Below are 17578 nucleotides of genomic sequence, written 5' to 3' on the forward strand. Positions count from 1 at the left end.
CACCCTCTGGCAAAATTTTAAAATATAAGGGGCAAATACATCTTTCATGTATCTTGGGTTGTTTATGCCAGAATGATCCTATATTCATTTGACTTTACTCTTTAGGTAAAGTGAGAATACTAATTGCTACTGACTTAGCATCCCGAGGGCTCGATGTCCATGACATTACACATGTCTATAACTATGATTTTCCACGGAATATTGAAGAATACATACACAGGGTAGGGCGTACTGGAAGAGCAGGGTAAGTAAGTGTAGTCCACCCTGAAGAAGACCAATCCTGGAGTCTCTTCTCCCCCTCACAGATTCTTGCCCAGAAAACCATGTTATCCTCCTATGTACCTGCACATTTTCTGTTAATCTTCAGAATCTGCTTGGCTACTTTATCCCTGTCCATATGGCCAGTTCCAGAGTCTACCAGATCTTGCCATGAGAATCTTTATGCTGCTATTTCTGTGTCTACTATTTTTTATCTATAGAGTCACAACACTAAACCGTACCCTTTGGTCACCCTGAATATTACCGACAAATGGTCTCTAAAAGCACCACCTATATACCACCATCGTGCTATTTAAACAATTGCGGACTTCATACGTCCCAAATTGCGGTTTGCCTTACCATAAGCTTTAATATATATCTGGGCTTATGAAAGAAAAAAAAATGAGGTTTTTCTGTTCCTAATCTATATTAGCTGAGTCATGAATACATATTATAAATGTACTTACGTGATTTTTTTTCTTCCGATTAAAGGAGGACCGGAATGTCAATTACCCTTCTCACTAGAAATGATTGGAGGGTTTCCACTGAACTGATTAATATTCTTGAAAGAGCAAATCAGGTGAGCACATGCAACTCATTTGAAATCTACCTCTTATCATTTTCCAATGTCAAGTGATTTCTCCCAGATATTGGGACTTTTTGTTTACCAGGAAAGATAGATAATCAATAAGTTTGTAAATACACCCTGAGAGCTATAGCATGATAAAGCGTGGGCAGTCAGGGAGCATAGCATTAGGGGGTCTAATCTAATGGGGTTGGGCAATGGAAGCCCTAGTGAGGAAGAAACCAGTTAGGTTGAGGGAGGGGAGAGTTACGGAAGGTGAGGCAAGTGTCCAGCCACGGGACATATTCAGGGCCAGAGGGCAGACGGGATGTGTAGGAAATGGCACCAGATGGAGGCACATCGAGGGAATGGGGAAGTCCCTGGAGGGCTACCCCAGTAGGGAGTAGTGTAATTGTGGGTGTTTTCCAGGTCAGTCTAGTTTTACAGTCTGAAGATTTAGGAGTTAATAGGCAGAGAGACACATTCTGTTCTGCTTAAAAGATGTTATATAACCAGTTGTACAGACTCTCTGAAATGATGTGGAAGCATTTTAGCATATAGTAAAAAAGAAAAAAAAATCTCAGACTCCTGATAGCATATTTGATCATTTCAGAGTATCCCAGAGGAGCTTGTATCAATGGCTGAGAGATACAAGGCAAATAAACTGAAGAAAGAAACAGGGAAAAAATTGGGAAGACCCCAAGGAAAGCCCAAGAAGTTTTATTAATATCTTCTGCTGAAAAGTGGTACCAGCCTACCAGAGGTAAAACTTAGCACTTGGACTTTCAAATGCTTACCTCAAACTAGGCTTTGTCGATGCGAATGGCTAATGCACTCAGCATTATTTTTTATCTTTTTTTTTAAAGAATTATTTTATTTAACTTTATTTATTATTATTGTCATTATTATTTTCCAGCTTGATCAGAGAGAGACACAGAGAGAGAGAGAGAGAGAGAGAGAGAAAGTGAGAAAGCAAGCCACCAGGTCCGAGACTTGAACCATAGTCAACTATGTGGAAGTCCAGCACCTCTAACCACCATGCCACTTGCCGGCCCCTATTTTTTATCTTTAACTTAATAAATCAGGTGTTATTTTTACCCAAATCTATTTGTTATATCTCTAAAATGAGAAGAACTAACAGAGAGTTGAGAAAATAAACCTTAGGTTGTTCAAAAAGATGATTGATGGTATAAGCGAGCTAGTGTATATGTCTAGCAGGGACTAGGTGAGTGAGATACGATATGTCGGTATGTTATAAACTGACCAAGAACATGTGAACCATCCGTAAGATGTCTTAAGTGTAAAACAGATGTTGGGGACCAGCTACTTTATAGTACATTCATCCTATTCACTGAGTTTTATGCTTAAAGTTAGACATGTGTTCATAGATATGTTTATATCCACTATACTTGTTATTGAAAGTATTTAGGGAACCAGCAGTTAGTGTAATGGCTATGTCGCTGAGCTCTCAGGTAGTTGACTGAGGTTCAAGTCCTGGACCTGGTGGTTTAAACTCACGCCGGGCGCACATTCATGCGTGCATGCCCAGGATCCCAAGAGGAGAATGGAGGAGATGGGATTGCGGTGTGGCCATCCCCCCTGGGAGGTGATTTCTCGCTTTCTGTCTCTCTGTCTCTCTCTGTCTCTCTGGTGAGCGCATGTGCCCTATAGCAAAAACCTCTCCAAAAAAAAAAGTATTTTAGATTAGTTAAGATCCTTTGTGAATCAATAAAATATAAAAAAAAAAAACCTATCAATGGCTATTACTCAGGGATATTATTGATAGTTGAAAATATTAACTAATATTGATTTGTTACTCAATATTGTTAGTCAATATCATGGTATATCCATACAATCAAATTCATGTAGCCATTAAATATATGTATGATCTCTATAAAAATGTTGATGATAATGTGTATAAAATATCTTTAATGAAAAAGTAAAGATAAAATTAATTTTTTAAAAAGTAATTAATTAATTTTTTAAAATACAATAATCTCATGCTGGGTGCATGTGTGTGCATGCTAAATCCCAAGAGGAGAATGGAAGAGAAGGGATTGCGTTGTGGCCTTCCCCCCCAGGGGAGATCTGGCAGCTCACTTTCTCCCTCTCTCTCTCTTTCTCTGTCTCTCTCTGGTCAAACTGAAGAATAAAAATAAACAAAACCAAAACAAAACAAAAACCCTGATTAAAAAATGATCAGAGACTTTAATAGAGGTTTTTCCAAAGATGATATATACTATAGGAAAAGATGCTCAACACTACTGCTCATTAGAGAAATGGAATAAAAATCACACAGATACTGCCTCACACCCATTAGGATGGTTCCTATAAAGAAATTCAGGTGACAGCAGGTAGCATGGTGGTTAAGGGTGCTGGATTACCACATGGCCAACCACGGTTTGAGTCCCGGATCTCTAATGAGCAGCTCTCTCTCTATCTGTCTCTCTGGTTAAATTTAAATAAATAAATAAATAAAGTTAAATATAATAACTCCTTGAAAAAATCTTTCTAAAAAAAAGAAATACAGAAAATGAGGTGTTGACAAAGTTGTAAAGAAATTAAGACCCTATAAACTCTTGGTGGGAAGGTAAAATGATGCAACTGGTATGGCAACAGTATAGTTTCTCAAAAAATTCATAACGGAACTACCATATGATTCAACAATTCTACTTCAGGACATAATTTTTTTTTCCTGGAGATATTTTTGCTATGCGCTTGCCAGAAAGACAGAGAGAGACAGAGAGACAGAAAGCGAGAAATCACCCCCTCAGGGGGATGGCCACGCCACAATCCCTTCTCCTCCATTCTCCTCTCGGGATCTTGGGCACACACGCACACGTGCCCAGCATGAGTTTAAGCCACTGGGTCCAGGACTCAAACTGCGGTTAGCTACATGGGAGTTCAGCAACATAGCCATTACGCCAACTGCTGGTCCCTATAATTACTTTTTTTAATTTTAAAGCAGAGGCCAGCAGGTGGCATGGTAGTTAAGGTGCTGGACTCCCACATGACTGACCATAGTTCAAGTTCCAAACCTGATGGATTGCTTTCTTACTCTCTCTCTCTCTCTCTCCTCTCTCTCTCTCCTTTTCTCTGGTGAGTACATGTGCCTTACAGCAAATTAAATATAATTATAATGATAAATAAATTTATTTAAAACATTGAAAGCAAGGTTTCACAAAAACCTTTGTAACCCCATAAGAGCACTAGTCCTGTCACTAAGTGTGTGCAATGCAAATGCCCGTCAATAGATGACTGGATAAACACAACATGGTTATGTACGCTGTAAACTACCAGTCAGCCAGAAAAAGAAAGAAACTTCTGTCACATGTTACAGTATGGATGAACCTTGAGGACATGCTTAAATAAACAGGCCATTTGCAAAAAGACTGCTTGTCTTTTTTAATCCACTTTATGAGGTATCTAAAGTCAAATTCATAGGAACAGAGAGTAGATTCCTGAGAACTGGGGAACTAGGAGAGTGGGAGTTATCGTTGAATGGATACAGAGTTTCAGGTTTGTAGAAGATGAAAAAGTCCTACAGATTAGTTGCAACAGTGTGAATCTACTTAATTAACACTGTGAACTGTATACTTGAAAATGATGAAGATGGGAGTGAGCAGGTGGTGCAGGGATTAAAGTACTGAACTCCCACATGGCCAGCTGTTGTTCCAGTCTTGGATGGCAACTTGAAAATTATGCGCGAGTGTGTGAGCCCAAAATCCTGAGAGAAGAATGGAGGCCAAGAGGTTGTGGCATGGCCATCCCACCTGGGGAATAATTTCTCACTTTCCACATCACCGTCTCTCTTTCTCCAGCAAGTGCACACACCCTATAGCAAAAACGTTAAAAAAAATGATTAAGATGATAAATTTTATGCATAGTTATAAAAATTAAACTTTTTAAAGAATTTTGAGGAACAGCAATTTACTTGTTTTTGCTTATTTTTCAGAATTCGAGCTTTTTTTAGAAATATACCAAGATATGGAAGTATTGGAACATACTGGCAGTATGAAGAGATTTGACTTATTCTTAAAATAATAGTATTTTAAAATGTAGAATTCAATATTTTATACTTTCTTTAATAAAATCAAAAGTATTTAAACGAGTTGAAATTTTCTTCATGGATATTTATTAAAGAAATAGCACTAGAAGGTTTTATTTTACTTAAAATTATCTTTTTACCTAAAGCACTTTTTTTGTTTACTGTTATGTTGTTGTACTAAGGTCAGTCTTTGAAGAGTTTAATGCTTGTTCAGATGTTGTTTCAGCAGTGAAAAAGATTCTGTTTACAAAATAAATGTTAATTTCTGTACAAAGACAAGCTGATCTTTGTCTTTCTGTATCACATTTTAATTTTGTGTTTGTTAGACAGTATTTTATTTGAGTTTACTTTTCTTACATGATTACCTGTCATCTACTTGAAGTGAAATGGTGAAAAAATTATTACATGGGGCCAAAGTATACAGCAGATGTTTATCTTTACAGTTTGGCCTATAGCTCCATAGTAAAATAAATCCTAAGGAAATCAAGTGGCATTTCTATGACAGTTTCTTGGATGACATTCATCACCAGCTTGCCCTTACAGTTTTGTGTTACCTGTTCACCACAAATGAGAGTTCCTCATATTTACTCACTTTTAGAATTTACGTATTTATCATTCTCTTTGTTATAATTAATTATGGCTTTATATCATGTCATATTATTCATCCATGCAGTGAGTTTCCTGGTATTAGTGAGAATATTAGTAACAGAACTTAACAGAAGGATAGAAATAAAGGTCAAGGCAGAAATGAACGAATTAGTAACTAGAATTCAGTGGTAATCAACTGACTTGTCAATCAAATACATAAATGTCTGTAAAGTCTAGTGGGGGGTTAGGAATACACTGGCATAAAAAATGTTAAGAACAGTGTATAACTTTGCCAACTAATCTGAAAATTTGCAAAATTGATCACTTTTATTTCCCAAGTTACTACAATTTCCTCAGTAAAGCTGAATAGACAAAACATACAAGAAGCATGAACAGTAATCAAAAGCCTTAAACAAGAGAATAAATTCCTATGTGCTATAACATTTAAAAAGTTGGACTTTTGGGACCAACGGTTAGTGTAATGGCTATGTTGCTGTACTCCTATGTAGTCAACCACAGTTCTAGTCCCGGACCCGGTGGCTTAAAACTCTGGGCTTTTAAATTCATTTTATAAAGCTAAATGATAAAATCTTATTTTATTAGACTATATATATCTAGAAGCACCTCACTAGAAGACTGTGTAAGAAGAAGGTTATGGTGTCTTCCTTTGGGAAGGTAATGGGTGAGAGAGGAATGGAGTGGAATTGATATTTTCCTTTCACTGCCTTTCTGTGGTTTTTAAATTTTGGCATTTGTATCACTTGTCAGAAAAAGTTGAATGGTAATGAGAAAATACACTTATAAGAATTACAAACATAGGACCAGCAGGTGGCGTTGTGGTTAAGGCATTAGAATTCCCATATGGTCTACTGTGGTTCAAGTCCTGGACCTGGCAGCTTTCTTTCTTTCTCTCTCTTTCTCTGGCAAAACTCATGTAAAAAAAATAATAATAATAAATATAATAAAATAACTAATTCTTTTTTAAAAATTACTGGGCCAGCAGTTGGCGTAATGGTTATGTTGCTAGACTCCCATATAGTCGACCGTGGTTTGAGCCCTGGACCCGATGGCTTAAACTCATGCCAGGCACGTGTGCGTGCGTGCCCAAGATCCCAAGTGTAGAATGGAGGAGAGGTGGTTGCAGTGTGGCCATCCCCCAGAAGGATAATTTCTCACTTGCTGTCTCTCTGTCTCTCTTTCTGGTGAGCACATGCACTCTATAGCAAAAACCTCTCCAAAAAAAGAATTACCAAACCTCCCCAAATATATAATGAGCACATTTTTGTGAAAAAATATTTACATTAAGTGAACATATACATCAAAATAAGTGAAAAACACACATCAACAAATATTGGGTTGTCAGAAAAGTCAGGCAAAGAAAACAGAAAAAATATACCGTTACTTTTCTGACAACCCAATCCATATGGTTATGAACTTCAGTTTTCTGACAGTGGGCTAGGGTGGGTCCTTTTCTAGTTGAGCTGACACCTTGATTACAGCCTTGTAAAACCCTGAGCAAGCCATGCTCAGAATGGTATGGTGCTTGTGGGGGGCGGGGCAGGCATCCCACACAGACAGTTATGCCGTTCAAGTCCCAGACATGATGGCTTAAAGACCATGCCAGGTGCACATGCATGCCTACTCAAAATCCAGAGAGGAGAAGTGAAGGGATTTCAGCATGGCCATCCTCCCTGGGGATGATTTCTCACTTTCCCTCTCTCCCTCTCTCTGGGAAGCAAACATAGCCTATAGCAAAATCAATAAAATTAATAAACTCAGACTTCAATTACACCTTCCCATGAACTTTCTGAAGTCATCTCATCTGACCCCTGCCCCATTTAGCACCACTGTCTCCACATAGGCGGCCTGTCGTCCTGTTGTCCGGTGACTGCCCCATTTAGCACCACTGTCTCCACATAGGCGGCCTGTCGTCCTGTTGTCCGGTGACTGCCCCATTTAGCACCACTGTCTCCACATAGGCGGCCTGTCGTCCTGTTGTCCGGTGACTGCCCCATTTAGCACCACTGTCTCCACATAGGCGGCCTGTCGTCCTGTTGTCCGGTGACTGCCCCATTTAGCACCACTGTCTCCACATAGGCGGCCTGTCGTCCTGTTGTCCGGTGACTGCCCCATTTAGCACCACTGTCTCCACATAGGCGGCCTGTCGTCCTGTTGTGCCAAGACTCTAAGTGCAGCTGAGCAGTATTCTCAACTCAGACCGTAATTTCTCTTTATATACACAATTTGAAAATTAATTTCTCTTTACTTAATCATTCACTATACATCAATACAGTATACAAAATGAGATTTCCATACATGTTATCAACAAATAATTTTCTATTTCTTGTTTCTTATGTATTTTGCTTTTTTATTCCCCCTTGATTCCCCATCTCTCACCCTCTGTCAATTCTCCCCCTTCTCCCACAGTCTCTGGTATGTACAGTTGTTTTCTATGCCCTTTCCCCCTACATTTTATTGACTCACTAAAGATCTTGATTAATTTAAACACTTTCAATAGCAAGCACAGCTGATATATACATATTTATTAACCCATATCTGACCAGGCATAAACCTCAGTAAGTAAAGTGAATATACCATGAAGTAACACCTCGCTGGGGCTAGAGAGCTTACTGCAGTCATTAAATATGTATTAATAGGTATTTTAATGCATTTTTTATTTCAGAAAAAGTTTTTGCTTTAATAGATCAAAATTTTAAAATGTTAAGAGAAATTTGCTTAAAGCTTAAAGCCAGAAATATGTTAGGATTCAGTTCAAATAGTAGGTAGAGGAATAAATCAACAGTTCACGAGAAGATAAAATCCTTAAATATGAAAATCAAAGCATCGAAGAAAATTAGTAACGTTTTATTGTAAAGTCAAAAAATTCTATTTCACTAATTCAGACTCACGTAATTAATCTCTCTCTTCTGTTGCATTTGCAGTGTTACTATGATCTGATCTTTCCATTTAAACTCTGGAAGTTAACCTTCAACTCCGGACTTGTCCCTTCCTTTAGGCTGGCCATTATCCTGGTTGTTTCTTGTACTCTTATTTCTGTGTGTCCGACTTTAGTTTTCCTGGTATAGCCTCCCTCCAGCACTTCTTGGAGAGCTGGTCTGGTTTTGGTAAATTCATTCAGGTTTTGTTTATCTGAGAATGTTTTTGTCTTTTTTTCCCATATGAAAGATAATCTTGTTGGGTACAGTATTCTTGATTGAAATTGTTTTTCACTTAACACTTTGAATATATTTTTCCATTCTTTCCTTACTTGCATTGCTTCTGATGAGAGGTCTGATGTTAGACTGTTGGGATATCCTTTGAAAGTAACTTGATGTTTCTCTCTTGCCAGTTTTAGTATCTTGTCTCTGGTTTTCATCAATCAGGCTCTGATGTGCCTGGGGGAAGATCTTCTTGGGTTGATTCTATATGGAGTCCTTTGTATTTCCTGGAGCTGGGTATTTGAATGCCTCTCTAGGTTTGGAAAGTTTTCTTCCAGGATTTTATGGAATAGATTATCAATCTCCTTATTAGTTTCTTCACCTTCTGGGATACCGATTATCTGGATGTTTGGGCATTTAATGGTCTCTAGTATTACTCGTATGTTATTCTCTCTTTTTTTTTTTTTTTTAAATTTTCTCAGTCTCTTTGATGAATTTCTCTAGGTCAGAGGTTCTATCTTCTATATCTGAGGTTCGATATATCTTCTGCATGATCTAATCTGCTTAAGGTATTTTCAACAGGAGTTTTGATTTCCTGTATTACAGCCTTCATCTCAAATAATTCCATTTGATTCTTTTTATGATATGTTTCTTTTTTATGATGTGTTTCTCCTCTTTCAGACTGTGCAAGAACTTCCTCACCTCCTGGAACTCAGCATCTCTTTGCTCCTGCATCTTCTGTAGTTTCTTGTCTCTATTCTCTTGCATCTCTGTTAGGTGTGTTATTATGAATATTTTAAATTCTTTATCTGACATTTCCATGATTCCCTTGCATTCTTTGTGAAGGAAGAAGAGTTTTTCATTCCCAGTAGAGAAGAGATAGTTTTTGGAGTTAAATCTGAGCATTTAGAAGAATACAAAAGGAGGTGACCTGCAGCCTGTAAACAGTACCATTTTTCTCCCTTTGCACACCTGATTCAATTGAGAAAGTTGAAGTATTAATTGAACCCTAAAAGCATTCAGATATTTGGCTACTGAGCACCTAGACCTGTCTAGAAAATCAGCGTGTGGGGCACCAGCAGTTGGCATAATGGCTATTCACTGGACTCTTCCATGTAGTCAACTATGGTTTAAGTCCTGGACCCAGAGGCTTAAACTCACACTGGGCGCATGTGCATGTGTGCCCAAGGTCCCAAGAGGAGAATGGAGGAGAAGGGATTGTGGCGTGGCCATACTTGGTGGTGGTGGTGGGGGGTGATTTCTCACTTTCTGTCTCTCTGTTTTTCTGGTGAGCGCACACGCCCTATAGCAAAAACCTCTCCCAACAACAACAAAAAAGCTCTGATTGGGACCAGGGGATGGCATAATGGTTACATCGCTGGACTCCCATGTACTGGACCCAGAGTCTTAGACCCAACAGCTTAAAACTTATGCTGGGCGTGTGTGCGTGCATTCCCAAAATCCTGAGAGGAGAATGGAGGAGAAGGGACTGCACCTTGGCCATCCCCCAGGGAGATCATTTCTCACTTTCTGTCTCTCTGTGTCTCTCTGTCTCTCCAGCGAGCACACGTGCCCTATAGCAAAAATCTCTAAAAAAAAGAAAAGAAAAAGGAAAAGCTCTAATCACTCTATTACATAGCTGGTTTTATATGGCGATGCACAGTCTATAATTAGAAACTCAATCAATATAACATTAACAGAAACATCATATGAGCATTTCAATAGATACAGAAAATGCAGCTAGAAAAATTCTACATCCATTCATCATTTGAAAAAACACCTCAGGGCTAGCAGGTGGCATGGTGATTACAGTGCTGGCCCCTCTCACATGGCTAACCATGGTTCAAGTCCTGGACCTGTTGGCTTGCTTTCTCACTTTCCCTCTCTTTCTCTCTCTCCTCTCTCTGGTCAGATTAAAATAAATGAATGAATAAATAAAAGTTTAAAAGGGGACCAGTAGTTGGCACAATGACTATGTCTCTGGACTCCCATGTAGTCGACCATGGTTCAAGTCCCGGATCCAGTGGCTTGAACTCATGCCGAGCACATGTGTGTAAGTGCCCAGGATCCTGAGATGAGAATGGAGGAGAAGGGATTGTGGCATGGCCATCCCCGCTTGGGGGTGATTTGTTGCTTTCTGTCTCTCTGTCTCTCTCTTTCTGGTGAGTGCATGCATCCTATAGGAAAAAAACCTCTCCCCAAAAAAAGAAAATCAGTGTGTGAAGACTGAGCAGAAAAGTGAGAAAGGTAAAAAGAAAAGGAAAAAGGATAGAAAAAAAAAATAAAGAGAGGAAAAGGCAATAAGAAAAAGAGAAGAAAAACATTTTTTATCAAAAAATGAAAATTGTGCTGTGGCTACTCAGAACTCATATATAAATGGCTGCTGATTGGCTTATCTGGCACCTGGCTAGACTTGGGGGGCAGGAGGGTGAGGTCTGGGCAGAGGATCTTCGGTGCTGGAAATCCTTATACACATTTCTTAATTTTTTTTTTGAGAGGTTTTCGCTATAGGGCTCATGCGCTCGCCAGACAGACAGAGAGAGACAGAGAGACAGAAAGCAAGAAATCACCCCCCAGGGGGGATGGTCACGCCACAATCCCTTCTCCTCCATTCTCCTCTCGGGATCTTGGGCATGGACGCACACGCGCCCGGCGTGAGTTCTAAGCCACTGGGTCCAGGACGCAAACCGCGGTCGACTATGTGGAAGTCCAGTGACATAGCCATTACGCTAACTGCTGGTTCCCCACATTTCTTAATATTAAAAGTAGTTTAGATTTGTTTGCCTAATTTCTTATTTATCATTAGTCATCCCCAGTCCTCTAACTTTTTCCTTAATGTGTTCAAACGCAGTTAAGTACTTAAACAAGTTATATAAAGCACAAACCATAAAGAAGACTGATAAATTCATTAAAATTTTAAAATCTTGTTTATTAAATGACACCAAAAGAAGTGAAAACAACCTTTATGGTATAAATTGTTACATAAATATCTAAAATATGCATAAGTATCTAAAATATGTAAAGAACTACAAACCGACAAGAAAAAGATAAACTAACCGAAAAGAAAATGTGCAAAATATCTGAAGAAGAAAAAGCTGAGCAGTGGTCTCCTAGGTTGACTGCCACGTGAACACTGCAGACAGTAACATCTTATCTCAATCTTGCCTCACTGCGTTTCATGTGCTGGGTACGATTACTTTTTCAGAAACACATGTAAATATGTTACTGAAGATAAAAATAAAGTTTTATGTTTATTATATTACTCCATATTTTCCTCTATATAGTTTCCTGTAAATGTCCCCTATATTTTCCTATAAAATTAAGTTTTTCCTGAGACATGCAGAGAACATATAGAACTCATTTTTTAAAATTTCATTCCTATCCCATCAGTAGGGGTAACTTTCGAATATATTTGTACATTGGACAAAGCCTACCAGTTTTACAAGAGCAATGATCATTTCTAACATTGTCTCTCAGCGCCTTCCACACACCTGTGCTAGGTAAAAATTGATGTTCAACAGGACCTGATGAATTTAAGGTGATTTTTTTTTCAGCCCAATCTGGTCAAATCTTTAGATCTTTTTAAAATAATTATTTTACTTAATTTTATTTATTTATTTTAATTTGACCAGAGAGGGACAGAGTGAGAGAGAGAAGGAGGGGAGAGTGAAAAAGCAAACTGCCAGATCCGGGACTCAAACCACAGTCAGCCATGTGGGAGTCCAGTGCCCTTAAACCACCATGCCACCAGCCAGCCCCAGGTCTTTAAATTTTATACTCACTTTGCTTCTTATTTCTGGACTAAACTCTCCTAAAATACTGATTAGAACTTATTATAACACATCAAGAACTGAATATTACATTCATTTTAGTCAGTCATTGCTGTAACAAATTTAAAACATTACAATTATTAAGTCACTCTAATTCTTCTTTTTTAAAACATCATCTTCATCAAAAACTGGAAATCCATTGTTTCTTTGATATTCAATTTGCTTTAACAGAAATTCTTTATTTATTTTGTTAATTTTGTCTCGTGAGAATAGATTAACTCCAGGAATAAAATAATGCTCAAGTTGTTCCTTGGTTAGGCACTTCAGAAAATACGTCACACAGTTGTCAAAGCAGAGGTTCAGATTTTTGGGAAGCCAGTCTTCATCATGTGGGTTCTCGGTACATGTGTGAAAAAAGGCAGTTTTCACATGGTAAGAATGAAATTTATCCAGTTCCTTTTGGTTCTTCTTCTTCAGCTGTTCTAAAAGGTATTTCATTAGTTTTAAACAATCTTTCCTGTTGAATAAAAAAGACAACCATTTATTTTAAATTTACCACCAACCTTATTCTACAGTTTTAGACCTCTAACAAGAAAAATATAATTAAACAATAGCAATACAAGAAACCTTCAAAAAGTTCATGGAGAATGACTATTATGAAAAAAAATATGACTAGATTTCACTTTTTTTTTTGAGAGAGAAATTTTCGCTATAGGGCGCGTGCGCTCGCCAGACAGACAGAGACAGACAGAGAGACAGAAAGCGAGAAATCACCCCCCAGGGGGGATGGTCACGCCGCAATCCCTTCTCCTCTATTCTCCTCTCGGGATCTTGGGCACACACGCACACGCGCCCGGTGTGAGTTTTAAGTCACCGGGTCTGGGATGCAAACTGCGGTCGACTACGTGGGAGTCCAGCGACATAGCCATTAAGCTAACTGCTGGTCCCCTCTAAACTGGTTTTTAATTCCATTTTCCACATTCTTTTTGAAGTACCCTTCTATAATTTAAATATATATTCATCATGTTTTCAGATACATGCTTTGAAGTTTTCCCTTTTTTTTGGGGGGGGTAGAGGTTTTTGCCTTAGGGAGCATATGCTCACCAGAGAGAGAGACAATGAGAGGGAAAGCGAGAAATCACCCCCCAGGGGGGATGACCACACCACAATCCCTTCTCCTCCATTCTCCTCCTGTGATCTTGGGCACACACGCACACACACCCAGAGTGATTGTGAAGCCATCAGGTCCAGGACTCAAACTGCAGTCAGCCACGTGAGAGTCCATCAACATAGCTGCGCCATCTGTTGGCCCCACTTTGAAGTTCTTAAAACACATTTTTTCTGGGAGGCAGCAGGTGGCATGGTGGCTAAGGCATTGGAACCTCACATGGCTGACCGTGGTTAGAGTCATGGACCCTGGTGGTTTGAAAATCATGGTCGGTGTGTTCATGCATGCCCAAAATCCCAGGAGGAGAAAGGAGAAGGGATTCTGGTGTAGCCATCTCGGGGGTGATTTTTCAATTTCCCTCTCACTGACTCTCTCGGATGAGCACATGTGCCCTATAGCAAACCTCTCCAAAATAAAAAATGCTTTTTCTCTCTCTTCCCCATGCCTAGCTTAAACATTTTATTCTGTCAGAATTAAATTATAAAAAACAGACAGAAATTTATATTATTCATTCAGTTATTTTGTACTTAGGAAGTCTTTTTATCATTTAAAAAAATTATATAACTGAGGCCAGCAGGTGGCGTGGTGGGTAGGGCAATGGACTTCCACATGGCGGAATGAGGTCTGAGTCCCGGATCTGATGGCTTATTTTCCCATGTTCCCTCTCTGTCTCTCTCTGGTGAGCACAGGTATCTTATAACAAGTTAAAAAGTAGTAATAATGGGGACCAGCAGGTGGTGTGGTGGTTAAGGGTGCTGGACTCCCACATGGCTGTCCACAATTTGAGTCCCAGACCTGGAAGCTTTTTTTCTCTCTCCGTATCTCCTTCTCTCTCTTTCACTCTGTCCCTCTCTAATCAAATTAAAAGAAAGGAAGAAGAAGAAAGAAAGAAAAAGAAAGTAAAATAAAATAATTCTTTTAAAAAAGTAATAATGATAAATACAATCAAATATATAATTCTAGGAAACAAAATTATTACTTTACAGTCCAGCACGTGGCACAGAATTTTGGTGCAGGATCCCACATGGCTGACTCTGCAGTTTAGGTGCTTGGACACAGCAGCTTGAAAACCACAGTGGGCATGTGTGTGCACATACTCAAAAGCCTGACAGGAGACTTGGAGAAGAAGGGATTGCACCGTGGCATCCCCTTGAGTGACATTTCTCACTTTCCCTTTCTTTGACAAATGCAAACGCCCACAGCAAATAGGTAAATGAATGAATGAATGAATAAATAAATAAATATTATATTATGTTATCAGACTGCAAACATTTACATTATCCAGTTATTCTGTTGTTGGCAAGATCCATTTCTTCGTTTTTGTTTTGTTTTTGCTTTGCTTTAAAGAAGGTTTTTTTTCCCTTTTTTTTTTTTTTTTTTTGCTATAGGGCTTGTGCATTTGCTAGAGACACAGAGACGGAGAGACAGAAAGCAAGAAATCATCGCCTCAGGGGGGAAGGCAACACCACAATCCCTTCTCCAGTCTCCTCTCGAGATTTTGGGTAGGCATGCACATGAGCCCCGTATGAGTTTCAAGCCACCAGGTCCAAGACTCAAACCGCAGTCAACTATGTGGGAGTCCACTGACATAACCATTACTCCATCTGCTGTTCTCTTCTTGTTGTTGTTTTGGTTTTTTTTTTTTTTTTTTTTTTTTTACTTTGCCATTGGGTACATGTGCTCGACATAAAGACAGAGACAGAAAATGAGAGAGAAAGTACCCCCAGTGGGGTGTGTCCATGCCACAATCCATTCTCCATTTTTCCATTTTGGGCAGGCATGCATGCACACACACACGCCTGGTGTGGGTTTCAAGCCACTGGGGCCAGGTCTCAAACTACAGTAAGCCACGTGCAATTTAACTTTCTGAACCATTAGGCCATGGAGTTGGCCCCAAATGTAATATTTCATAAAATTTTTTAGCTTTAATGCTTGCTTCAAAGCCCACATTTAAGCCTGAAAGAACTTCTGCACCTAAATATTGAGCATCCTTTTCTTTCTTTCTCTTTCTTTCTTTCTTTCTTTCTTTCTTTCTTTCTTTCTTTCTTTCTTTCTTTCTTTCTTTTTTTTTTTTTTTTAAGAGGTTTTTGCCTTAGGGCAGGTATGAAGGTCTCATCACCAAAGAGAGAGAGAGACAGTGAGAGGAAAAGTAAGAAGTCACCCTGCAGGGGGATGGCCCTTCTCCTCCATTCTCCTGGGACCTTGGGCATCCATGCACACGTGCCTGGCATGAGTTTGAAGCCCCAGGTCAGGGACTTGAACCACAGTCAGCCATGTGGGAGTCCAGCAACATAACCACTATGCTATCTGCTGGTCTTTGGTTTTGACCTTTTAATTAGATGATTTTTATACTGGTCAACTTTGGAAACCAATGAACAATTCCTTTCCAATCTCAGTTTTATGGTGTGTGTGCTACCAGAAATAATTATCCACTTTGTGTTTGTTGTTTCAAGTTTGGCCTGTCAGGTTTTAGCCTTCAAGGCAGCCAAATTATCCCAAAGCAAGCAACAACATTCAATAAAAGATCTGTTGGCCTCTTGGATTATGGGGTATTCACTAATTTTAACAACCAAAATACTATGGCACACCAAATTGTCACAGTTAGGGTCTACGCCCTCTCACTCTGTTCTACGTACACACCTATCTGACCCAGGATTTGGGGCTGCTGCTCCCTGGCCTAGCCTTCTAACACCACCCTTTCCTTGGTCCCTTGCATCTATGTTCTCTGCTTTCGTGCTCACGCTGTGGATAATCACCCAGGTCAACCCAGTCCTACCTAGCAATGATCATCTGCAGGTGTGAGCTAGGGAGTCAACAAAGAACGGAACAAAATAAGGACCTTACCTGCAACATTTCGCTCCGTCAGTCTCACAGCATGTTTTACATTGGCCATGCTTTTTCAAAATGTCCTTTTCAATGTGAGAGAAAGATAGTCGCCATGTTTCTTCTTAATTTCCAAAAGAAAAACAGGAGAGCACTTAACCAAAAGCATCGATATGTAAATGACATAATATTTAGGTGATTCCCTTCATTAAAATATCACCCTGGGGCCAGCAGATGGCATGGTGGTTAAGGTGCTGGATTCCCTCATGGCAGGCCACAGTTTGAGTACCAGACCTGGCAGATTGAAAATCACGCCAGGCACCTCTGCACGTGTGCCCCAAATCCCAGGAGGACACTGGAGGAGAAGAGATTGTGGTGTGGCCATCTGCCCTTGGGGGTGAGTTCGTCCATCTTTCACTGTCTGCCTCTGTCCCTCTCGGCGAGGGCACACAGTCTATGGCAAAAACCTTAAAAAAAATATTATCCTGGGGGCTGGCTGGTGGCATTGGTCATTGAGAGCACTAGACTTCCACATGGTTGACCGCGACTCGAGTCCCAGACCTGGTGGCTTGTTTTCTCACTTTCTCTCTTTCTTGTCAAATTTAAATAAATAAATAAAAGTATAACTAAAATAATTCTTTAAAAAAAATCCTGAAAAAATTGTAGGGAGAGAGAAGCCAAAGGAAGTGAACAGATAAATAAGTACATATTAAAATAAGTGCTTTCAATTAAAAATTTTTTTTTAAAAAAAGGAGAGGGTGCTAAATGGGGAAAAAAATAAGAGAGTGGAAGATGAGGCCAGAGCTTAGTATGGCTAGCCATGGTGAGACACAGTACCTTTTATATATTGCTCAATTCAGTTTGTTCTTATTTTGTCTGAATAATCATACTCAACTGATTTGATTTTTGTGCTGTCCTCTCAAGTTTTGGTACTAGTATAAAATAAACAGGAGAACATTTTCCTTTCTTTCTATTCTTTGTGAGAGTTTGCATAAAAACAGAATGATTTCTTCACATCTTATCATAGCTAGCTTTAAACGGTCTGATTGGGACCAGCAGATGGCGTTATGGTTACATCGCTGGACTCCCATGTACTGGACCCAGAGTCTCGGACCCAGCAGCTTAAAACTTACGCTGGGCGTGTGTGCGTGCATGCTCAAAATCCTGAGAGGAGGATGGAGGAGGAGGGGTGGGGCTGCA

General features: G+C 39.4%; 2 protein-coding genes across 2 annotated transcripts in view; one reads left to right on the forward strand and one right to left on the reverse strand.

Annotated features, from left to right (window-relative positions):
* The window catches only part of DDX43 (DEAD-box helicase 43), a 34341-nt gene extending 29490 nt beyond the window's left edge, over nt 1–4851 (forward strand). The window contains exons 14-17 of the mRNA XM_006168313.1: nt 106–244; nt 751–838; nt 1437–1586; nt 4779–4851. Coding sequence (XP_006168375.1) covers nt 106–244; nt 751–838; nt 1437–1550 — 341 coding nt within the window. The 3' untranslated portion in view covers nt 1551–1586; nt 4779–4851. The remainder of the gene's footprint in view (nt 1–105; nt 245–750; nt 839–1436; nt 1587–4778) is intronic.
* A 7431-nt stretch (nt 4852–12282) lies between these two features.
* Nucleotides 12283–17578, reverse strand: part of CGAS (cyclic GMP-AMP synthase) — an 18354-nt gene continuing 13058 nt past the window's right edge. Inside the window, exons 5-6 of the mRNA XM_027768227.1 lie at nt 16400–16502; nt 12283–12904 (exon numbers count right to left, since the gene is read on the reverse strand). Coding sequence (XP_027624028.1) covers nt 12538–12904; nt 16400–16502 — 470 coding nt within the window. The 3' untranslated portion in view covers nt 12283–12537. The remainder of the gene's footprint in view (nt 12905–16399; nt 16503–17578) is intronic.

This window comes from Tupaia chinensis, unplaced genomic scaffold (genome assembly GCF_000334495.1).
Source record: "Tupaia chinensis unplaced genomic scaffold, TupChi_1.0 Scaffold145685_1, whole genome shotgun sequence".
Lineage (NCBI taxonomy): Eukaryota > Metazoa > Chordata > Mammalia > Scandentia > Tupaiidae > Tupaia > Tupaia belangeri.